The sequence below is a fragment of the Sciurus carolinensis genome, chromosome 10, assembly GCF_902686445.1.
Source record: "Sciurus carolinensis chromosome 10, mSciCar1.2, whole genome shotgun sequence".
NCBI classification, from domain to species: Eukaryota; Metazoa; Chordata; class Mammalia; order Rodentia; family Sciuridae; genus Sciurus; species Sciurus carolinensis.
The window spans coordinates 326,369-350,781 of NC_062222.1; the positions used below are offsets into that span (position 1 = coordinate 326,369).

Consider the following 24,413-nt stretch of genomic DNA (forward strand, 5'->3'; position numbering starts at 1 on the left):
GAGCTGCACCCCCCACCTCAGTTTGGTCTCACTCTGCCCCAGGGCTGTGGCACCAGGCAGGCGGCCCCTCCTGCCGTCCAGCCTCGTCACTGAAGTGGGGAGCTGGTGGACACCCTCGCAGGGTGCTCCGCGGGGCAGGCGCTTCACACACAGAGCGGCTGGAGAAGGGAAGGATTCACAGCATGGCTTCAGAGCGCTGTCCTCAGGGCCACCATGTCCCCTGCACCCCAAGCTACCGCCACTCCATCCTCTTCCCTGGGCTCCCGGTGTAGCCAGGAAGCTCCTGCTGCAGGACCCGGAAGCCGGGCACATTCACCTGCTGCCCAGATTCCTGTCAGACGCACCTGCAGGTCCACGGTGACCATACCCCTCCCTCCCGCCCCAGTCTCCTGGCCGTTCACCACCTGAAGCTGTGCTGCCTGGTGTGGGGCCCCGGCCGGCCTGCCTGGCCACCACCGAGCTGAGCTGTGCCCGAGCTGAGCTGTGCCCGGCCCGCCCACATGGGTCTCAAAGATGGGCATGAGCAGGGTGCGAACTCCCTCACTAACACTGTGCTAGTGCCACGTCAAGGTGGCATTCTGGGCACAGCAGGAGACGTGGCACGTCTCTACGATCCACGCTTCTGTTGGTGAGTCTGATACGTGCGGCAAGGAGGTTTCGCGTGGTGTGGCTTACGTCTGTGGTTCATGCTGCCTTTGCCTGGGCAGTGCTGGTCTGGGCTTCTCCAATGCCTTCTGCATTAGTCTGGCCATCTACCTGCCCATCTGTCATGCACCTACCCATCACGTATCCATCATCTGTCATCTGTCATCTACCTGTCCATCTGTCATCTCTCTATCCACCTATTACTATCATCATCTATCTATCCATCTGCATCTACCTGTCCATCTGTCATGTACCTACATCATGTATCCATCATCTGTCATCTACCTGTCCATCTGTCATCTCTCTATCCACCTATTACTATCATCATCTATCTATCCATCTGCATCTACCTGCCCATCTGTCATGTACCTACCCATCACGTATCCATCATCTGTCATCTGTCATCTACCTATCTGCCATCTGTCATCTGTGTGTCCATCTGTCATCTCTTTGTCCATCTTCCATCTGTTATCTGTCATCTGTGTCCATCTGTCATCTATGTGCCCATCTGTCATCTCTGAGTCCATCTATCCATCTGTCATCTGTGTGTCCATCTGTCCCTCCATCCATCCGCTTCCTTGCTTTTTTCTCATGCTGTCTCTATTCCTTGGTCCAAGGCACTCAGGATGTCCACTAAACAGGAGCCCTGGTTCCCTGTGGCGCCTGTGAGGAAGTGCCTCCCCCAGGCGCGCTGTCCATGCCCTCCCTGGGAACTTCCCACCTCTGCCCATCCTTGGCCCTCGTGTGCCTGGGGAGTGGTGTGAGGTCCAGTTCCTTCATGCTGGCCCTGCCACGTGCTGCCCCCTTGCTGGGAGCCCTTGTTCCTGTCTGGTTCTGGATGAAGATTCCTGTCCTTATAGCCTAGCTCAGACTCTGGCGGGAGCCTGGGCACGTGGTCCCCCTCTCCTGGCTGCAGGCCTGTGGTCTGCTCACACATGGCCAGGGTGGCCATGCCACATGTGGACCGCTGTCCCCTGACATGCAGCGCTTAGGTGCGGAGGGCCCCTGCCCGCTCACTCACTCCTGTACAGAATGCTCTGTACTGCTCTCAGGGACAGGGACCAGCCGCCATGAGTGAAGATGACTACCCCAGCACCTGCCAGGGTTCACGTCACGTCTAGAGGACGGTGCTGCTCGGGCAGGGGCCATCTCTCTGTCCAACTGTGGTTCGCGTTGTGTTGAAGAGGACCGTGCCTCCCAGGCTCTGCGGCCCGGGTGTTCGCCTGTGCTCCCTGAGGTGGATGGAGCCGGGCTGAACTTGACCTGATCTGTCACCACAGGGAGGAAAAGACCCAGAGACAGCTGACGCCACACGGGCAACCCGCAGTGCTGGGTCTCTGGCTTCCCGCCATAGTGCAGACGGACGGTGTGGCACAGTGCTGGGTCTCTGGCTTCCCGCCATAGTGCAGACGGACGGTGCGGCTTGGGCCGGCACGGTGGGAGGGTGTGCTGTGCGGGCCGGGGCTCCCTCCCAGGCAGCCCGTTGCTGGGCAGGACGGAAGAGTCCTCCCTCTCGCCTCCTGCCTCTGGGCAGTACTTTTATGGGCACTGCTTGCCTTGACTCTCATTTCCATTTCTGGACAGCCTATTCAGAAAGGCACATTCTTTCTTGAGATGTTGAGAGCTTCCATTTGGTCACCCTGGCCGTTCCAGTCCATCTATAGGAGGGAACTGGGTGTTTCTGTTCTCATCTGTTCCTTGTGGATTTCAGAGTGCACTCTCACAGGCTGACCCCTCCTCTGCTGCCCAGATCTTCTGTGTCCCTGGCGCCGCGCTCAGGCTGGGGCTGAGGAGAGGAACCGGCTCCTGGAGGAGCCAGCAGGAGGCTCCTGAGGCACTGCCAAAGTCCACCTTCCGCTCCACAGATGGCCATCCAGGACTTGGCCAGCTGTGCTGCTGGCTGATCACTTGTCTCCAAAAGCCTATGCCAGTCACCAGGGGGAATGATCGAGCTCTGAACGGATTCATACACTTACCAGACACCTCGCCGGCAGGGGCGTGTGCTCTGCTGCTCACGTGAGACCTGTGGCTGCTCTGAGCACTAAGGATGAGTCACACTGTAAGGGCAAGTGCTCTTTTTGGTGAACAGACACAAAGGAATGACCTTATCTTGAAAAATTTAGACATTATTCTGTGTGTTGGGGGTGAGAAAATTAATCAAGAGAAATTTTAGAAAGCAAACAAAAGCTTGAACCAAAAAGTTTGTGAATCTATCCATCACAATCTTGCGTTAAATGTGCATTGATTGTGTTTCAGTGCTTGGTTCAGAAATTTACGTCCCCAGCTTATTCCTCCCCAAGGAACACTGGAGTCGAGGTCAGCCACAAACCTGGCTGTGCAACGGTGAGCGGGGATCTTAACCTCTCTGGGTCAGCTGTTCTCTGAAGACTAAGGTCCAGGTCATTCTCCTCACCCTACAGCTCCTTGAGGGTTGTTATTCTAGTCACTGAGTCTAGCTTTCTCTTCCTCTGCCTCCCCCTCCTCCTCCCTCCCTTGTAGCAGAGCACATGGGGCTCTGGTTCTGGAGGAAGGTCCAGCTCACTGGCCACTTGTTGGTGATGTGGCCCTGGGTCTCAGAACACGGCAGACTCAGTACTGTCTGCAGCGAGGGTGTCCTGGCCCTGAGGGCGGGGGCAGGGGAGACGGCCCATCACCCCGGCCTGCCGTGTTGGATACTGGGGCTCAGGGGTTCTGTTCCACGGAGAGTCCCCTTGGGAGCTCAGAGGACACCTCGCTGGCCCCAGAGGAGAGGCCCAGAGCAGTTTCCTGAGTGCGCTGGGCAAGCCCTGGGCCTGGACAGCGCCAGAGCTGGCGGAAGGGCCTCGGGAGGGGTGCCACTGTCTTCGGGTGGGGGTTGGTGGACAGATGGGCGTGGTGGGGACGGGGCAGGTTCTGGGGGGCTGTTTCTTTCTGCCCGAAGCTCCCTCCAGGGCTCGCTCTGTGGCAGGCGCCTTTCAGAGGCTCTGGAGGAGAGATGCTGAGCGCCACCATGTTTGGCCCTAGAAGCCCTTTTCCTCTGAGGAGGCTGCAGGGGTGGGTCACTGCGCTCTGGGGAGTGGCCCTCTGTGTGAGGGCAGCCCCAGCGCAGGGGCCTACCTGGCAGAAAAGCAGTGCTCCTTGGGTGAGCCTCGGGAGGGCCCCGGCCACACGTGGGCAAGGGCCAGCATCACTCACCCGCCCAGGCAGCCAGGGCTGCCCTCAGTGAGGCGACAGGAGCAGGACGCCCCAGGGGCACGCACAGCCTGAGCAACGGTCCCTGGCTGAGGACCTGGACCCAGCCTGTCCCTCCTCCTGTCCTGGACCAGCAGCACCCCCATGTGCCTTCCCCTGATCTCACACCATGCCTTGCTGACTGAGGAGAGCTCTTCCCGGTGGCCAGGGCGCCGGGAGTGCAGACCACGAGCACTCGCCCACTCACTCCCGCCCACGGATCCCTCCGCATCCCGCTGGTCCTGAGCTGCTGCCCGCCGGGCTCACTGCAGGGCATCCACGCGTGTGGTGCTGAGCTGCAGAAATGGGCTTAAACTGTGCTACCACTCTTGCCCCCGCTGTGTTGCCTGTGACCCCTGGTGTCCAGCTGCCAGGGCTGGAGTCCAGGAGGAAGGTGAGGGAGGTGCACAGAGAGGGGCAGAGAGGGGACAGAAACACAGCCGTTTGAGAGAATCAACACATTTCCATGCCTAGGACCCAGTTCTGTCCCTGGTCTGCTCCTGGTCTTTCCTCCTGCCCCCGTGTGGGGCACTCCAGGCACCCAGCGGTGGGCACTGGCCACTCAGGCCAGGGTTCCTGAGGACGGTGGCACCACATCCAGCCCTCAGGCGGTCCCTGCCCACGGCCCCATCTGCCCCCCGTCCAGCACCCTGTCTTCGTCTTGCTTTGTGCCCTGGGGAAGCCGCCCGTGTGCCCACTGCCCCAGGCCCCCACCTGCAGGCACGCTGTCCCTCGGGCCTTTGGCCCAGAGGGGAGGAGAGAGGGGCTCTGCACTTTACCTGCCCCTCAGAGCTCACCCCACGGCAGTGCCCAGTTCCATGCTAGCTTCGTGGCTGAGACCTGCACACAGGCCGCACTTCCCTCGAATGGCACCAAGTGTCCACCCAGACATGGCCCGGCTGCGCCCTGCCTGGTGGCATGGCGGAGCCCACCCAGCACTCCCCGGCAGGCGTGTGGTGAGAAGATGACCCAGCTGGTAGGTTTAGATGTAGACTCACGGGCTTCTCAAAGCCAGGAGCATTGGAACCCAAGCGTGGAGGATGAGCATGGAGGGAAAGCGGGCATCCTGGACACTCCCGCTCCGCGCTTGGCCGAAGTCGCGCACGCCCCTTACAGACAGGCGCCTTGGAAGGTTCCTGCGCAAACCCCGCTTGGTTCCCAAGGGCTGGACTCTGCCCCTGGTTTCTGCCTACGCGCTCTGCGCTCTCTCTCGAGTTTGGGTTATAAACCTTGTCACCAGCACATCGTCATGCAGGGAGGACTGGACATGGTCACCTGCGCCCTAGAGCTCTCAGTGGGCCCAGCCACCCTGAGGGGGAGCAGTGTGACCCTGGGGGGCCGGCTCAGGCCAAGGCTCTCAGGCAGCCCGTGGGGGGCCACCGTCTCCCCTTCCCCACCTGTGGCTCTCCGACTTCTCCCTGTCCCTCCTTCCTGGGTTTCCAAGTCTCCTCACTCATTATCCCCAGACACTCTCTGCCACTCGAACACCCTGGTACGTAAGGTGCAGCAGAAGCTCTGACCAGCCCTCTGTCTGGGCCGCTGCTCTGCAGTCTCCCACCTTTTCCTTTGGCAGCTCTTTCCCCAGACCCAGCTGTCATGAGGACTCTCCCTCTGTGACCCTCTGGGGACCTTCTCCTCCTCCCAGGTGACACCCCGTTTCCTGGGTCCCTCTGTGATCCTCTGGGGACCTTCTCCTCCTCCCAGGTGACACCCCATTTCCTGGGTCCCTCTGTGATCTTCCTGGGGACTCCCTTCTCCTCCCAGGTGACACTCCGTTTCCTGGGTCCCAGGTCTCCTTTGCTTGGTGTTCTTTGTGGCATCTTTTTCTAGTTGCTTCCTGAGACAGGGTTAGGAAAGACTGGTCCCTGAGACTGGGTGTCTTTAACAGTCTCCTCTTCTATCTTCCACTGAACTGTTTCAGTCAGCTATTTCGCTGCTGTGACTCAACCAGCACAGCTGCAGAGGAGGGAAAGTTTATTGGGGCTCACAGTTTCAGAGGTCTCCGTCCATAGACAGCAGGCTCCACTCCTCAGGGCTCCAGGTGAGGCTGGACATCAGGGTGGAAGAGTGTGATGATCAGGAAGCAGAGAAGAGAGACTCCACTCTGCAGATACAAATGTACACCTGGAAGCCAGGCCCCAATTCCACCTCCTGCAACTGCTCCCCACCTGCCTCCAGCTACCACTCAGCTAATCCCATCAGGGGTTCGTTCACTGCCTGGTTAAGACTCCGCACCCACTCATTCCTCCTCTGAACCTCCTTGCACTGTCTCAGACGTGAGCTTCTGAGGATGCCTCACTTCCAAACCCTAACAGCTGATTGCTGGGCGTGGCATTCCAGGCCTGGAGACCACGCTGCCACAGAACGTCGAGGATCTCAGGTGTACGGCAGCTTCTGTGTTGCCATGGAACCCAGCCCTTCCATCTCCTGGCCCCTTGCCCTGACCGTCCCCTGGAGACTCAGGACTTTCTGAGGGACCTCTGTTGACATGCCCTGGTTGTTGTGTGTCACGCTCTGCTCCAAAAGCCCTTGTCCTTCAATTACAAGAAATTCTCCGTGATTATTTTTTTGATGATTTGTCTTTTTTGTTTTTTGGGGTGGAATTCTGCCATTCCAGTGCCGGGCAGTTCGTGTGTATGCTAACTTTACTAGCTTTCTCCTTCCATCTTTGTGTCTTGCTGTTGGGACTTGTCCAGAGCCAGGAGCGGCTGGGAGGTGCCTCACTGCAGCCGAGGCCTCCCCAGGGTGCCTTCCCGCATGACTGCACTGTTTGCCGCAATGGGGTGGCTCTGCGGGAAGAGAGGCTTTCTCCATGTCCTTCTCCCAGAGAGGGTCTGTGCCTGCGCTCTACACTTTGGCCTATTCCTTTCCCAGTAGAAGCTTTCCTGGGGTTAGAAGACTGGTTTCCCAGGCTCTCTGCCGGCAGCAGGGTGACCAGGCTGGGCCATTTCTTGACCAGCTTCCTATTCTTATTGTCAGTCAGAGCCTCCTAACCCTCTAGCTGCCAGAGTACCGGGCACCCAGATGGGGCCGGCCAGCAGGGTAGATCCCCCACTGCCGCTGCACTTTGCCTGCCTGCCCCTAACGTGCTGGCATCCTCGGGTGATCCGGGGGCTGGGGGGAGAAGGGGGTTGGAAGGTTCTGGGCTCTCCTTCAAGGGTCCTTCACCTGGTCTCCCTGCTGCTGGCCCCGCTCTTTCCCGTACCGCAGGAGGAGACTTTTCCCACAAATCCTGGAATCTCTGCGAGCCCTTCAGGGCGGGTGGTGTTGCTTTTTGGCCTTCCCCAGTCCTGGCTTGCAGAGACCTCTTGTCCCAGTATGACCATTGATTCAGAAAAACTGGCAAGGGACGATGGGGATTGAGAAAAGACAAACACACGTCGAGAGTGAGCTGGGACCAGGTGGGACACTGTCCTCTGATGGAGGATCAGTGGCGAGAGCTAGCTGAGCGCGTTTGTTATATAGGTTTCATCAAAAGGTCGTTTGTGGAAAAGCTTCAGCAAAGCAGGCGATCTGAAGGACGCAGCCTGCAAGGCATTAGGGTCCTCTGTCAAGCCCAGAGCACTCTATCCCCAGGAGCTGGAGCCTGAGCTCGAGCTCCAACGGACGCAGCTCTGTGCCCTGGCAGGGCTGGGCGTCACCACAGCCACCGGGCACTCTTGATCTGCACCTTTGCACAGGAGGGTCCCAGTGCAGACACAGCTGAGGGGCAGTCGGACACCATGGTTCACATCACCCTGGCGAGGAGTCAGCCACCCAGGGCAGCCTGGGAGTGAAATTGTCCAAGCTCACCTCTCTCTGCAGCTGAGGACATTTTCAAGTGGCAAGTAGACATCACCTTCAGAAGGTCACACGAGCAGACAACCGTTGAGAACAGCTAAGGGGTCCTTGTGAAGTGCCATCGACACCGAGCGCACGTAGGAAGGCTGGATCTACTGCAGCACTTGACAGCCAGAACTGTCAGCTCTACAAGGAGGGTGGACATGACCACCTAACCCGCATGGCCGCTGAGTGCAGCAGAGGAGCTGCGTGTCCTTTTCTGCTCAGAGGCACCTGGGTGCTGACAGGACAGACCCCTGCCTGGGCCCCTGGCAGGGGAGCCCTGGTGAGAGGAGGCTGCAGCGTCAGGCCTCACTTGGCCGTCGGAAGCAGCTCCGCCTTGGTGAGGGGATCCTGGCCAGCTGGGCGCCCAGCCTGCTTTCCAGACTTGACCACCTGGGAGACAGAAGCTCAAGGAAGAGAAGCACAAGGACCGTTGTCAGGGCCTGGTGGCCTTGAAGGTCCCTTGAAGGACACAAACCACCGGGGTTGTGCCGGGGGACTGAACGTCAGTCTGCCGGCCACTGAGAGCGCTTTGGTAGCTGCAGCCTGTTGCTGCCTCTGCGGCCGCCAGCACAGGGATGACCACGGAAGCCTGGGGGCATGCTGGGAAAGGCGGCTGCCGAGGTCTGGGATTCCTCGTGAAGAAGATCCAGGCAGGCCCTCGGGGGACAGAGGCACGGCCCTGCAGGCCCTGGTGCTCATTCCCACAAAGTGTGGACATCAGAGGGGACACTGGCAAACTGAGGGGCTGGCAAGCATTGTGACATCTGGGCAGACAGCAAGTGGGGCCAGGTGGCCCAGGGGCACCTGAGTCTGTGTCTCTGTTACTTACAACACACGACCACTGAAGCCTCACGGCGGAAGCATCTGGGGACGGCTCTGCTGCCCACACAGCTCTCCCGTCAGCCAGGAGAGCGAGGGTCCCTGCTGCGCCAGGCAGACACCGCCTCCCAGGCTGCGCCCCCAGGCCGGCCCCTCCCACAGCTTCTTCATCACGTGCTTGGAACAATCTCTGTGACCACCCCAGGTCACCTCGTCTTTGGCCAGGTGCCCGAATCTCTGACCTTGTTGCCTGGTCATCGCCCTTGTTCTGGCTGCACTCCGGGCTCCTAAGGGTCACGGATTGCTCTGGCACCAGGTGGACAGACCTGGCCTGCACTGTTGCCTGCCTCCTGGGCACTTCTCTTCGGAGTTGGAAGGGTGGGCAGAGAGCAGTGGAGAGCACGTGCTGGGTGGAGAGGCAGGCCCAGTGCGGGGGTCAGTGGACCGGGCTGCTGTGGACAGCAGCATGTAGCTCCTCCAGGACCACCAGAACCGCCCTGCGAGCCACGGAGTCACCACGGGCTTACCCCAGGGAATGGAGCCGTGGTGACGGCCAGGGCACAGAGATGCCTGCTTGTCCACTGATGGACAGAGAGAGGACATGCAGCCAAGTGCACGGGGGCCCTGTTCAGCCCCAGGATGGAGGGAGCCCATGGTCTCAGCCTGGACGGAGTGCAGTACTTACATTAGGGGAAGTGGTCCAGAGACGGGTGCATGGGACCCACACGTGGGGGGAGAAGCGGGGGCAAGTGGCGGCCACCAGAGCTGGGAAGAGCAGAGGGAGGGACAGGCGGGCTGGTCCACAGGCCAAGCTGCACTCAGAGGGCACCAGGAGCCCCAGGTGCTGGTTGAGGTGAGATGCCTGGGCCGGCCACAGGCTCCATGCTTGTCACCAGGAAGGACGGCAGGCGTGTGAGGAGACGCGCCGGGCGCCCCGACGGCAGGTGTGCAAGGCGTAGCTGCGTGGGAACCCCACCTGGTGCCTCACAAGTACATACGTGTTTTCACACATCGGTTAGAATAAATTCAAATACAAAAAATTTAGAAAGAATCCAGAAAATTCCTAAACAGACAAAAACAACAACAAAGACAGACTGTTGTTTTACCCTAACGTTTTTTTTTAAAAACTGGAGGACATGGGGAGAAAAAGATCATCCCAAAGGTTAAGAAATGTAAGAAGTGCCGCCTGCCAAGGGCTGGCCCTGAACTCCACTGGGCAGGGAGGCCCAGTGGTGCCTGCTGCACCTACCGTCCCTGCCAGTCATGGGCTCTGGCGGCACGTGTCAGGGTCAGGGTCAGGCCCCGGGCCTTGCGTTCCCGCCTCATCAGCAGGCGACGCCTGGGCAGCACGGGCCATCCGCCCAGCCTCCTGCCTGAGTGCTTGGTGTGGTGCCAGGGGTGCCCTCCACGTCTGCTCCTCCTCGCTCTCGCCTGTGTCGACCATCTGGGCGGTTTCTCCCGGTGACCCTGGGGACAGACAGCGTCTACTCTGGCGCTAAGAACATCTACTCCCAATTCCACTGTGTGTCAAACACAGATGTGTTAATAAAGGAAGCTGAGGATGTAGCACGGGTGCCGACTGTGGAGAATTTGTGAGGTACCTTGTATTTTCCAAGCAAGGAGGTTTCAACAAGTTGATGGAGCATAGACGGGGTTTCCTTCCAGACCCACCTGGGACCAGGCCGCTGGGTGCTCAGTCCGCGTCTGAGTCAGGTGGAGTCTCCCTGGTGGTCCTGAGTCTCTCGGTGATTGTGGAATCCCTCGGAGGTCACCACCACATGCCTCCTGGCTGCTGCGCAGGAACAAGCCTTCGCTGAGCAGGGCGAGCTGTGGAAAGCTGCAGGGCCCCGGTCTCTCTACAGCTCACTCGGCAAGCGTGAGCAGATTAATTAGGAGCAGGTTTCCACACATGTGGTGAAGTCCGCAACCAAGCGGCTCGTTAGGAAGCTTCCATCCAGGTCCAGATGGATCCACAGCAAGAAGAGGAGACTCAGCATCACTCGAGTTTTGTTTTATAGACACTTGTTTAAGTTGTGCAAATCTTGTCTTGAGAAATTGATGTATTTCATTTGAAATCATGATTTGCACAGGCTACTGTGCAGTTGGTTGAGTTAAATCGAATGCTAAATACTTATTGCCATTTGATCCATTTAATTATTACAAGATGCATGGTTTACAACTACTTTAATTAATGTGCAGGCCATTTTAACTGTAAAACAAGAACCTGGCAATTCTGTTTCTTTGCTTCAGATTTTAACATTAAAGAGGAAATTGAAATTTCATCATACTTAACTTCAAATGAAAATCAAGAACAAATGAAAACCCCTGTTTTCAGCCTGGCAAATTTGTGATCAGGTAGAGAATGAATAAGAATTATAGTTAAGATTAGCTAGACTTGGCTGTGTAGCTACAGAGTGCAGGTGGGTCCTTTGTATGGATGGAGGCCGTCGAGGGGCTAGCTGTGGGCATGCACAGTCTGCTCTGGGGTGAAACTGTGTCCTGGCTTTCCCAAAGGGTGCTAGACTTCAGTAGCCTGCTGGCCCCTGGAGGCCACTTCTGCCAGAGTCTCTGCTGCAGGTGGGCTTCACTTCAGAACAACAGAGGTCTCCTAGTGAGGAGGCCCCGTAGGAAACCCACCAGCCTCCTCCCTCATCCAGCCTCTTTGAAAGAGTCATTACCTGAATTTCAATAAAGTTAATCACAGGAATAGGGTTCCTTGGGAGAAATCCACTCAGTCACCCAGTAAGTCTGTTTATTACACACACACACACACACACACACATGCACTAACATGCACACACATTCACACCTGCACACTAACACACACATACACTAACATGCACATATTCACACCTGCATACTAACACACGTGCACACACATGCACATGCACACACACTTGCACTCTCACATGCATGTGCCCACTTTCACTAACACCACATACACACACCTGCACACTCACACTCACACACCCTCACACTCACACCCACATGCTCACACACATTCACACACATGCATACTGACTGACACACACACATGCACTAACATGCACACACACACTTGCACTCTCACATGCACGTGCAAACTTGCACTAACACACACCACATACACACACACCTGCACACTCACTCGCACACACCTAGTGGGCTGCGATGTCCTTCCAGATGAGTCTCCACAGAAGGAATAGCATGTTGTGCCACATCAGCCCTGGAACCGCCTGGGAGAGCATGTTGCACATGAGGTGCTGCTGTGGCCGCCATCGGCCTCCAGGGGAGAAGGGCTGCAAAAGGCCCTGAGCTGACCCTCCTGTGGATTCCTGGCCACAGCCTTGGCAGCCTCAGTGTGAGAGCCACCACCCCAGCGTGTGTGTGCAGAGGTGTGTGTGGCACACTCTGGGCAGCTGGTGGGCTGTCCCACAGGTGGGTAGGGCAGGGCTGCCGCTCAGTCTCCAGGTGGCCCTAGGCTCACCGGTGGTCACAGCGTCAGCACTCTGCTGTACACTGGTCTTGGGGCAGTCTCCTTCGGCCAGCATGGGCTGAACACCCAGCACCTGTGGCGTGCTGGGCTCTGCCGGGCCCTCCTGTGGACGATGCCCATGGTCGGCCGGGAGGCCAGTGCCTACTCTGGCTTAGACGGTCCGCTCCAGCCTCAGCGCTGGCATCTGGGCTCCAGGCCTGGGCTCCATTCCACCTAGAATGTGTGCCTCTGTAGGCTTCTTCATCACCATATCTCAGAGTCCACCCCTCCTGGCTCACCAGACTGTCGGTTCTCACGAGGTGTCATTAGCTAAGTGATCAAGTGGACAGCAGGACGGTCTCTAGCTCCAGGGGCCTCTCCTGAGGTCCAGGCCATGCAGGCCTCTGAGGCTTCCTGGGCCGGCTGCACCAGCTCTGCAGGCAAGATGAAGACGCTCCGCCCGCCGTCCTCGCCCAGGGATGAGCAGAGCAGCCCTGTTGGTCCCCCTGAGGTGCACCAGCGGACACTCTGAGGACGTGGCACCCGGCTGGCTTCGAGTGCGGGGTTTGCCTCTCCGCAGCCCAGCCTAGTTCCCAGGCGCCTTCAGGCACAAACACATGAAGTCAGTGGCCCAGTGGGGAGGCCTCTGCCCCAACCTGTGTCCCCCTCCGGACCACAACCCTGCCCGAGGGGCACACCCAAGACTCACTCCTCGCTGTGACCTGACTCCTGGGACGAGGGCCCAGGTTGGAGGAGAGATGGGCAGGCGCAGCTGCGTGCCGGGGAACTTCAGCCTCCAACAGACCAGTTCTCCCCGCCTCCACCTGAGCTGCCGCTCCTCCGCTTACCTTCAGAACAACTCATGCCTGAGAGAGACCGTGAGGAGAATAAGCAGGAGGGAGTGGGCCTGGCAGCACCGTTAGCCCAGGGCCTGGACAGAACCACCTTCAACTCGAAACCTAAGCCACCCAGGGTCCCGTCCCACAGGACCCCCATCCCTCAGACCCCCGTCCCTCAGACCCCTGTCCCTCAGACCAGCGAGTCTGCAAGCACAGTCTGCAGCCGGCCAGCGCCCGGGGAGGAGTGGAGACATCAGGGATAACGATGATGGATATTATTATTAGTCGTAACAACACCGACAACTCCTGTAATCATTAGTGACACTGAGAGCTGACGCCGTCAGCAGTGGCGTGAAGGCCCCGTGTTGGCAGGGACAGTGGTGCTGGGTCGCCGTCTCCCCATACCACGCTGCCATCTGTGGATGGAGCAGAGCAGAGGTGGATGGGCTGCCTGCTCCTGTACATCCGGGGGCGTGACGTCCGATGGCCCTGGGGTCCTCACCTCCCCCACTGCACACGCCTGCTTAAAAATCAGGATGCAGTTTCTCACAAGAACGTCCTTGACACTGTGAGGTCCGAATGTCACCAAGTCACGCATGCACATCTGTGAGCCTTCTGTGAGACACAAGCGAGGTAGGTGGAGCACGTGGTCAACCTGGGAGGCAGCAGGTGACCTTTGGAAACCAGGGCTGAGCTGGACGCTTGTTTCCAGGGAACATCGCTCTCACTAAACCCTGACCGGCCACCAACGGATTCCCCAGAAGCACACAGAGCAAGCCTGTCCCTCTAAGGACATCGGACAGTATCTGGGCTCCCGAGGCGGTCAGGACTGGAGAAGTCCTCCACTGCCCCGTGGCTGACGGCCTCCTCTGAGGATTCACTGAAGTCACATCACAAGCACCTCACCATTGGGAGGCTCCGTAAGACTCAGCAAGCCAGATTTCCCAAATGATGCCACCAGATCACACACTTGGAATGCCACCGGCAACATAAACTGGGCAGATGGACTCCCAGTGGCCGAGCACAGGTGGTCCCTGCGGGGGCTCCTGACTCCCAGGTGGCTGAGCATGGGTGGTCCCTGAGGGGGCTCCTGACTCCCAGGTGGCTGAGCACGGGTGGTCCCTGAGGGGGCTTCTGACTCCCAGGTGGCCCAGTGGGGGCCCTGCGGGGGCTCCTGACCCCCGGGGGCCCAGCACGGGTGGTCCCTGCGGAGCTGTACATTCCATGCTGTGACAGCAGAGTCTGATGCTGGTGGAGCTTTGCTTGGTGGCAAAGAGGCCCGGATGCTGTGGGGCTGCCTGGTGCTCCCCCTTGGCCCAGGGCTTGGTCTTCCTCACGCTTCCGTTCACACATCCGGGTGGATGCAGGGCAGGAGCACCGGGGAGTCATCCAGTGTGCTCAGACACCGAAGAGCTCTAGGTGAAGAGCAATGCTGCGGACCCGGAATCACCTGTCTTAGAAAACATGGCTGATTTTTATAAAAAGACCTTATGTTCACATACGGTGGTTTTATTATTTTTTTAATAAAAAGTTAAACTTCTCATTTTGATAAATACCAACGGTAGGACTACAGAGCAAAATACTTGGAGGTCCTCGATCATCTTTAGGCGTACAAACGGTCTCTGTGACCCACTGTCTGAGTGCTGCTGCTTCAGGTCACACTCACACCAGCGGAAGGCCTCGGCAAGGTCAGCTCACCAGAGCTTTGGAGAGGCCCTCAAGCAGCCCCCGGAGGCCGAGTCTTTCTGACCTGGGTAAACCTGGCCCGCTTCAGCCAGTCTGCTGCTTCTGCAGCTTCCTCTCCACCTGGCTGGCCGAGGAAGCAGCCACTGTCCCAGCTACGTGAGGACATTGCTAGCAACGTCTTTGCCAGTTCTCTCTGGCTGCCCGTGGTCTGTGTGTGCGACTGGACTTCCTTGGCTTAAAGCCACGCGTGACAGTTACCAACTTGCACTTCCGACAGCCTCAGTGAAAACCCCACTGGCAGTTTTACACAACTCTCCCAAGTGGGAGCAGCAGTAAGTCTTGTGTGTGTGCCTGCGCACGCCAGGCACAGAAGCAGGAGCCTGGAGGGAACCCTTCATTCTCCAGGTGAAGGAAAGGACCCCTAGAGCTCCGAGGCCATGCCTGAGGTCGCCGAGTTGGGGCATCAGGAGCTCCCGTTTACTAGCAGCTTCGTCCTGAGCAGAACGGCAGGGCTGACAGGTCTCCACAAGTCTGCACTCTGGCCTTGTGGAGGACACCTTCCTACTCATCTATTTTCCTTGTAGTTTCATTCATGAGCAAAATAGAAGAACAAACAGCTGTATCTGGTTTAGTCAGACGCAGGTGAACCCGAGGTACCTAGAGCCAGGAAGAACAGGGCATCCCAACAGACAGGCTGTGTGGGCACAGGAAGCACTCAGTCAGGACCAAGCCACCACAGAGCACAGCACCCGCACGCCCTGGCCCAAAAACACCCAGGTGTCCCCACAGGGCCACAGAGTGCGGCACTTGAACTTTGCTCAGCAAGTTTTAAGTGACAGGGAGCTACTGGGGGAGAGCCTGGGTGGCTCCCGTGAGTTCCCCTTACCTCTGGGACACGGCCCCAGGTCCAGCTTGACCCTCACAGAGGAGAGCTTCTCCCGCCGTGTGAGATGCCCTCCACCCCCTGACCAGTCACTAGGACCTTGAGTACTGGGGATGACTTGGGATTGCTATCTTAATGCCCTCTGCTCAGCTGAGGTCCAGCAGAGGCACTAGGACCCTCTGAGTGTGTGGGAGCCTCAGGGCTTAGGGAAGGGCCTAGGAGTGCTTTAGCTGTGGCTGCCGACCCTGGCTTTGGCATTAGCTGTGACCTCCTCCTGCATAGACCTCATGTCTCTCTCCCCATTTCCATTCTTCTGGAAACCCAAACCAGAGGGTATTAGAATCATATAAAGGCAACTAAGCAGATGGAGACAAGGACCCAGACACTGCCAGCAATGTACAGAAGTTCCAGAGAGCTTATTCCACAGGGAGCTTTGACCACTGGAAAGTCAGCTGGCGGCTTGCTTGTCGGTTCCTTAGATATCTGGTTTCTGATTAGCATAGCAGTTACTTAGTTATAAGCTGTATGTCCCATTAACACACAAACCAAGATTTTAGAAATCCAAATAGTGAGTTCTAGTTCTGCTCTTTTCTTTCCAGTTCTGATTAAATGGATTACTTATTCATCTAATAGTTCCAGTTTAACATGTGCTTCTTATGAGCTCTTTAAAAAGCTCACTTCAGATTCTGTGTCACTGTTTTTTGAGAGGATCTGCTTCTAGTTCAAGGACTCCTGGGCATGTTCTGATTTAATCCAGCAACAGTAGGCGGGGACCAAGGGGCACAGGCGCTGACCACGGCTTTTCTGAAAGCCGGATGTTTACATTCTTGGGAGAGGAGGGAAGCAGAGGATGCCATTCCTTATTTGTGCTTGCTGGTCTCCTAGCTCGCAGCTGTGCGTGGCCGTGGCGCTGTGGGCTGCCCTGTGCCTCTGCGATCTCCTTGGTATGCAGACTTCCATGTGCCCTGGGCCCTCGCACCTGTCAGGGACGTTATGACTCCAGGAACCTTTCCAAAGTGGCTACCAGGAATGCTTTTTACTTTTATGGTGAGTTGGTCCCTAAGAGTAAAGACCAGCCAACAGGGAAAGCTCTGTCCAGTACCTGGATACGCTAGTGACAAGAACAGAGCACTCCTGCTCTTCCAACCAACATGAGAGCAGGCTCGTGAGCTTGGATTGGGCGCCGAGGGTGGACTAGCCCAGAGTCCTGGTCTACCCAGCTGCACCTGCTGAGCACACAGCTTGGGGATGTGGGCATCATCAACCACGCCCTGGGACAGAGCTGCTGGGACGGAGCGCCGTGTCCATCCTTGGGCACCCGCCGTGGCTGCTCTGGCAGAGGAAGCCTGGCTTCCTTTCAGGGTCATCTCCTCTCCCTCCAGAGCACCTGAGGAGGCTTGCCCGTCGGGAATCGCCCCGCCTTCCCCTGGCATGTTATCCACGGAGCCTTCCTTCCTCACGCCGCCTCCCTGTGCGTGTCTGCAGGGGCTCTCCACCCTCCCTCCTCGCTGGCCTCTGCCCTGCTCATTGCTCTTAGAAGAACTGTTCTCTGATCAGCTTCCTGCATCGCCTGTCCTGGAATATCAGCCTTTCAGCCCTTACCCTTCTTTTCTGTGTTTGAGAAATGGGTGCTGTTTCCTGGATACTTCTGATGTCCTTAAGTCCATCACTCCATCAGTCCAGGGCTCATTGGAGAGATAGGACACCTCTTCACCTGACTGTGTAGTGAGAGCTCGTAGGAGAGAGCGAGAGGGCAGGTTCAGAAAGGCCCCAGGAGAGGTCCCAGCAGCACCACAGGACACACCGCCCAAGGGATCTGCCCAAGGGAGCTCGACGGTCAAAATCAGAAAGCTGGGGAGCCAGAGGCCAGGGGCGCGCAGCTGATCCAGGGTACGCGCTTTAGCTCTGATCTGCAGGAGTGGCTGCTGCTGGACCCGCGGCATCCAGAGCGAGGTTTGGCCCAACCTGCCAGCCTGTGCCTCCCGCCCAGAATGCAGCTTCCTGCGGGGCACCTGCTGCGCTGACTCTGGCCCGGAGCCCTGAGGGTTTATCCTCCCAGCCTCACTGGCACCAGAAGTCTGGGACAGAAGTCGAGCACCTGGCCGACACCAAGCCAGGCTTCCCCACTACCCAGGACATGATTAGCTTCCCACAAAGGTTTCACCTGGTTGGCCCTGGGTTTCACTCCACTGCATTCCCATCTGTTTTCTTTGGTCTTCTTCTGAAAATGCTACCTTGCTATTTGCAGTTGATTTCTGGAAATACTGTCCCACTGTGAACATGAATCTTAACCACTGTGAACAGCTGTGGTGCTATGAAACGCTCACCAAAGGCTGAGGGTGAAGCCCAGACTCCCCGGGCCATCTTGAGAAGAAGACCACTGAGTCCAGGCCTCTAGGACACTTAGAAGCAGCCTGACTGGGATCCAGGCCCTGTGTGGCCCCTTAGAAGCAGCCTGACTGGGATCCAGGCCCTGTGTGGCCCCTTAGAAGCAGCCTGACTGGGATCCAGGCCCTGTGTGGCCCCTTAGAAGCAGCCTGACTGGGATCCAGGCCCTGTGTGGCCCCTTAGAAGCAGCCTGACTGGGATCCAGGCCCTGTGTGGTCCCTTAGAAGCCTGACTGGGATCCAGTCTCACTCACTTTCAACCTAGAGGCTGCCATTACTGCTCTTGCTGGCTCCCAGTGACCTCCTGACATTCCTCTGGTGGCAGCGGAAAAGCACACACGTAGCAGGGCTTGTTTCAGAGGCAGTGGGTGAGAGAGACTGCGTGTTAACGTGTCTCCATGCTGTAAAGAGGTTTTGCCTAAAGTCTGACCTAGAAAACCAAAGAGGACAGGAGTTTCAGTGGGACCTGCTGAATGACAGAGGCCCCCAGGAGGCCCTGCTGGGAGACCCCACTGGCTGTCTGAAAGGGTCTCCTCTTAGGTCTTGCTAGTTCTGGGGACTTGGTCTGCTGGCAGCTGAGGTGTAAGTCAACATGAAGTTCAAGTCGGGCTTCTATGAAGACCTGATTCCAGCACCTCTTTCTCTCCAGTTCTGGGAGGCGAATGAACAGATAATAACAGAAAAGGAGCTTTCCCATTTTGCCACAGAATTATTCATACCACTTAATAAGCATAGACAGAACTCTGCTCAGATTTATTCTGTGAAATGCAGATAATGTTGGATTTCCCAGAATTATTCAATTTTCATCGTGCCTTGTTTGCCGTATCATGAATCTTTCCTGGCATCAATCACAAAGTGACCAGCAATGAAACGCAGTCTTAGGTGGGTGTTTGCAGTAGGCTGTCTCTTAGTGGGGCGTCTGCTTGAGTTGGAAGACACTGGGCAGCAATGTGACATTTTGCGGAGAGCAGCCGCACCCAGTCTGATGTGCTGGTGTGGGTTGTGGTCTCAGGATGGTTTGAGGGGCTACACTGTAAACCCACCTCGGTGTGCCGTCAAATCACAGCTTGCAAAACACGATTACACTCAACTTTGGATTTGAAATATATTCATCCATAATACTGACTAAACGTTTTCCAGTTTTTAAAGAGTCTGTATAAATGATTCTAAAATAGTAAAGTGGAAGAAGAAGAACAAAAGAAAAGCGGCTTGTCTGTGAAGGAGCCGGGCTGGGCCTCGTGGCCTCTCCAGCCCCCTTGCCTCCGGAGGCTGGGTCACCTGGCTGGCCTCACGCTCCTGCCCCTGCCGCACCCTGCTCTGGGGCTGGGGCGGAGAACTCTGACCACCGATGCGGGCGGCAGGCGAGGTCCAGATCAGGTGTGGCCCACATTCTGCTCCTGCGGCGTGATTTCAGGCAGCCCGACGGTCTGCTTCTTGCTCTCCGCTGTGAACGGAGGACAATGCCACCAGGCATGCTGCGTGCTGCCAGTGTGGCCCTGCTGTCTTCCACTGGGGTGGAAGGTCTGGCACAGGGCACAGGGGCGGTCAGGAGGAGCAGGCGGCTGGTGCTGACACCTGCCGCGCCGTGTGGGGACGGGGCAGCCGGCTCCTTTTCCTCCTCAGCTGTGAGTGCTGAGGACCCTCTGAGGAGACTGGCGAGGCAGCGCCCAGCGTCTGGGGGAGCCTGGACACAGGGGCCATGGCCAGTGCCCCTCTGCTTGCCCAGCACATGGTCGAGGCACGTTTCGTCAGGTGACTTTGTTCAGTCGGGGATTCGCCGGTTTTCCAAGAGCCCCTTTTGAGTGCGGAGTCCAGCACCTCTGCCTGTGGAAACATGAGTCTCCTGCCTGTGTCCTAGGACACGCCTCCTTCAAACGGATGATCTTAGCCTCCAAAACACGCTTTATCATCTAATGTCACTTCATAAGTAAATTTCAGTGAATGAAAAGTGGACAACTAGTCCTAACTTAAATGTTCATTGTTGGATATCGTTTTGTCCTTGGCTTATTACCAGATCTCTTACAATTCTTTATTTTAAATATTTCATGCAGGGACTGGGGATGGAGCTCAGTGGTAAAGCATTCACCTAGACTGCATGAGGTCCTGGGTTCCATCCCTTGCACCACAAAAAGAAGTAAAGAGGTAGATAAATAAATAAATATTCCATGCAAATAAGTAAAGAGGTAGATAAATAAATAAATATCCCATGCAAATAAGTAGAGATAGATAAAATATTCTATACAAATAAGTAAAGAGATAAACATTCCATGCAAATAAGTGAAGAAGTAGATAAATAAATAAATATTCCATGCAAAACAAATGCACGTGGCAGTTTGATATAAAATCAGAGTCATGTGCCTCTTCTCTTTCCCATTGCCTTCATCATTTCCTATAGTCTCAAAGTAATCAAGCATGTTCTTCCCCCAAAAGTACCAGGCCTCCTGTACATTGTAATGAGTGGCAATTAAAGTGTGGGCCCCCTCCCCTGCCCTCCCCTCCCCTCCCCTCTCCTGCCCTTCCTGCCCTCCCCTCCCCTGCCCTCCTTCCCCTGCCCTCCCCTCCCCTCCCCTCCCCTGCCCTCCCCTACCCTCCCCTACCCTACCCTCTCCTGCCCTCCTTCCCCTGCCCTACCCTACCCTCCCCTGCCCCCCTCCCCTGCCCTCCTTCCCCTGCCCTGCCCCCCCTCCCCTGCTCTCCTTCTCCTGCCCTCCTTCCCCTCCCCTGCCCTCCTTCTCCTGCCCTCCTTCCCCTTCCCCCCCTGCCCTCCCCTGCCCTCCTTTCCCTGCCCTACCCTACCCTGACCTCCTTCCCCTACCCTACCCTCCCCTGCCCCCCTCCCCTGCTCTCCTTCTCCTGCCCTCCTTCCCCTGCCCTCCCCTCCCCTGCCCTCCTTCTCCTGCCCTCCCTGCCCTCCCCTCCCCTCCCCTGCCCTCCTTCCCCCCCCCGCCCTCCCCTGCCCTCCTTCCCCTGCCCTACCCTCCCCTCCCAGCCAGCCTAGGTAAGTCACCTCAAACTCCGGAGCTACATGTCAGATGCCAACGGACTTGGAAATGCAGACTTCAGGCCAGTCAGTCCACATACTCAGTATCAGTAAAACCTGGACAGACTTCGGTGGGCAGCTCTCAGAGGTAAACAGAGATATGTTTCCCACCCAATCAGACACAAGTCTGGCAGTGAGAACTTCAAGAGCTGGTGCTCCCTGGTCCAACCCCTCGGGACTCGGGACCTGGACGTTAATAGATGAGGACCACCCTTGGTGGGAATATCTGCAATAGCGCCCGCCGCGTCTTACGTTTAGGGTGGCTTATTTTACAAGCAGTGCTAAGCTCATATAATAAAGTGAAATCTAAGCACTTCAGCATGACTCGGGCTCCCAGCAGGAAGTAGGTGGTGTGCTCCAGGACGGGGTTGAAGTCCAGGTACACAGGGACTCCGGGCAGGCCGGGACTCGGGGCAGGCCCGAGGAGGCCAAGGAGTGACGTGAAGTGCTCAGGAAGCAGAGATCAAGAACAGGCAGCAAGTGGACAGTGAGGGTACTGGACACGGCAGGAGCACAGGCAGCGGTGAGCAGGGAGGACGAACAGGCCCCCACTCCACCAGGAGCAGAGCCGCTGCAGAGCCCCAGCCAGCAGACCCAGCAGAGGGACACCAGGCCTCGCAGTGGCCTGCTCCCTGTAGACCACCTCTCACCAGGAGGCGGGGAGCTAGGAACTCGGCCAGGGCCCCCCTCGCCCTGGGGGAGGTAGAGGATGGACCTGTATGGGTGCCCGGCTCTAGGCCCTGACCTGGCCTGTGAGACACCCACCTCCAGTGTCCTGCACCTGGAGCTGGCGGTGCCTGGCTCCTGCGCTCTCTGCAGTCCTCTGGACCCACGTGCAGCTGCTCTTCCACACCCCACTAGACCCGGTGCTAGAGGGGCACGCAGTCCCTGCAGGCTGCTTCCATCGCGGCATGCCTTCCTCCTTTCCTGCTGAAGTTGGCTTAGCACCACGTCCTGATGCTTTCTGCCACTCAAGGCTTTGTCTCCTGGAGAACTCCCTGGCTCGTGATCCTCAGAGCCAGGGCTGGTTTCATCCCTTCATGCATCTGCACAACCCCCTTGTCTGCATGCCCTGTCCTGTATCTCCTGAGTCACAGTGTCCACATTCCTTGGCTTTTGAATTTTACTTTAATGAGAACAGTCACTTTTTCACTGGGATAGAACTTCAGAGTGAGGAGTAGTTATTTTTAATGTGTGATCACTTTTAACATCGAATGCCCTTCCCGTTCTCCCCTCTTCTTTATTTCTTTCGTTCTGGCTCCTTTACATTGATTTACTTTCCCTCTTTTCCTGTGTACTTACAATGTTGTGAATTAAATATTGGTGATATGGTATAAAATACGTGTGTGTGCCTGTGTGGAGAGAAGCATGAAGATGGATGAGAGGCAGTCGGCCGCCCACAGGTGGGCTGGCGGGCCGCGGCCAGTCTGTGGACATGGCCCTGTCTCCCGGAGCTGGTCGCGGGATGCTCGCAGGCCACATGGTTCTGATGATGTCTTCTTCTCCACTCCAGATTCGAAGTCAGAGCAAAGCCTCCGGGGCTGGTCTGTGTGAGGGGGACGAGGTGGTGTCCATCAATGGCAGCGCGTGTGCGGACCTCACCTACCCTGAGGTCATCCAGCTCATGGAGAGCATCACAGACTCCCTGCAGATGCTCATCAGAAGGTACGCCTGTTGGCTGGATACGCGTTTTCTCCTGAAGCTAGACGGGGACAGTCGCAGTCTACGTGCATACCCTGTGACTGAAGAGGGAATCGGGTGCTTTCTAGGAGGCCAGCACGGTTACACAGAAATGCCACACTGCTTGAAAAGTGGGAAATTCCATTCAGCCAAGCTTCCTGATTAATTGAGAATTAACTTGCAAAATTTTTGTTTCAAGCACTTTGTTGAAAATCTGAGGCATTTTAGACTGCTTCCTTGGAAAGCTTAGTATATTGAGCATAATTTAATCATTCTTTCCAAGGTCCAGATTTTCTGATGGATCAGGATCACTCTGATTATAATTCCTATATGAATTTAAATGTTTGTGTTGAACCATTGAATTATAAAATATTTCAGAGAAATAGGATACCTAGGATAAGGACAAAGAAAAACAAGAAGAAAACTTAAAACAACCAGATCTCTGCTTTTCAGGACCCAGTAAAATCAATATTTGGGTATGGTCCCAAACAGATGATTAAAATAAGGATTTTTGCTATCAGAGTGAGTTGATTGTAAATATGATCCCTCCAAATACCACTATTCCTTAAAAATGCACAGGAAAAGTTTTAACCATTAAAATAAAAGAACATTGAGGTCAAGCTCAAAAACTGTAGCATCAAGTTTTATAGGGTGCAGTCACAGCACAGTCTGTGCCAATTTCGCAACTGAAGCCGGGCTCCTCCATTATGAGGATCCAGAAAGGACCCTGGCTTCCCAGAACAGCCTCTGGCAGATGTCAGGGAACCTCCATCACAGGATCCCAAAGCACTTTGGGGTGTGCCTTAACTCTGCAGAAGCATAGAGCATCCCCCCTCTATGGTCAATTAGTATGGTTGCATTTCTGAATAAAAATGGGCTTGTCAGTCAAAATCTGTGACGGTGAAGGAAATCTAGCATATTCTTAGGACTTTCCACCTAAGTATTTGCTCATCAAGTTTTGTGTCCAAGGCCTCAGGATAACACTTACTGAAAATGCTTCGTTTACTTGTAGAAGGAACTCAGCTGAATGACCAAGTGCTGTCTGGGCTTGCCATTACCACATCTGAACCTGTGCAGTGCCCTGAGACGTCCATCTCTGTCACTCATATTCAAAATGAGGAACAACCTTTCCCACTTGATTCCCCCTTGAATGTGTTCGCTGCCTCCAGGGCCCAATCTCTCTGGGCCACACTGTTGGTTGGCAAGTCCCCTAATTCCTGTTCTGATTGTGATGGCCACTGCTTGGAAAATCCTTGGTGGTTCAAAGCTGCTCGTGGTACATGTTTACTTTCAGAAACAGGAAGACTACTACTTTTCATAACTGGAATTATGGTTATTATTATTTTTCTCTAAAGTATTTTGACTTCTTATGAAATAAATAATTGGGATTAAAAAATGTAATTCCACATCCAAATCAGCCCAGAGGTAGTCACCATCATCACTACCACTGTCATTATCACCAGCACCACCACCAGCACCACCACCACCACCACCATTACCACCATCATCACCAGCACCACCACCATCACTAACATTATCACCATCACCACCACCAGCATCACCAGCACCACCACCACCACCACCACCATCACTACCATTATCACCACCACCACCACCATCACCACCATCATCACCATCACTACCATTATCATCACCATCACTACCATTATCATCACCATCACCACCACCATCACCACCACTACCATCACTACCATCACTACCATTATCACCACTGTCACCATCACCAGCACCACCACCACCACTACCATCACCACCATCATCACCAGCACCAGCACCACCACCATCACTAACATTATCACCATCACCACCACCACCACCATCACTACCATTATCACCACCGTCACCATCACCAGCACCATCAGCACCACCACCATCACCACCACTATCACCAACCACCATCATTAACATTATCACCATCATCACC

At 56.1% G+C, this 24,413-nt stretch overlaps 1 protein-coding gene across 4 annotated transcripts in view; it reads left to right on the plus strand.

The window, feature by feature from the left end:
- The window catches only part of Synpo2 (synaptopodin 2), a 154,553-nt gene that overhangs the window by 101,389 nt on the left and 28,751 nt on the right, over window positions 1-24,413 (plus strand). For 3 of the 4 annotated variants that reach the window (XM_047565824.1, XM_047565826.1, XM_047565827.1), the window contains exons 2-3: window positions 16,247-16,408; window positions 22,302-22,453. In XM_047565824.1, the coding sequence (XP_047421780.1) occupies window positions 16,247-16,408; window positions 22,302-22,453 (314 nt within the window). The remainder of the gene's footprint in view (window positions 1-16,246; window positions 16,409-22,301; window positions 22,454-24,413) is intronic. The other variant, XM_047565825.1, reaches the window with a different exon arrangement.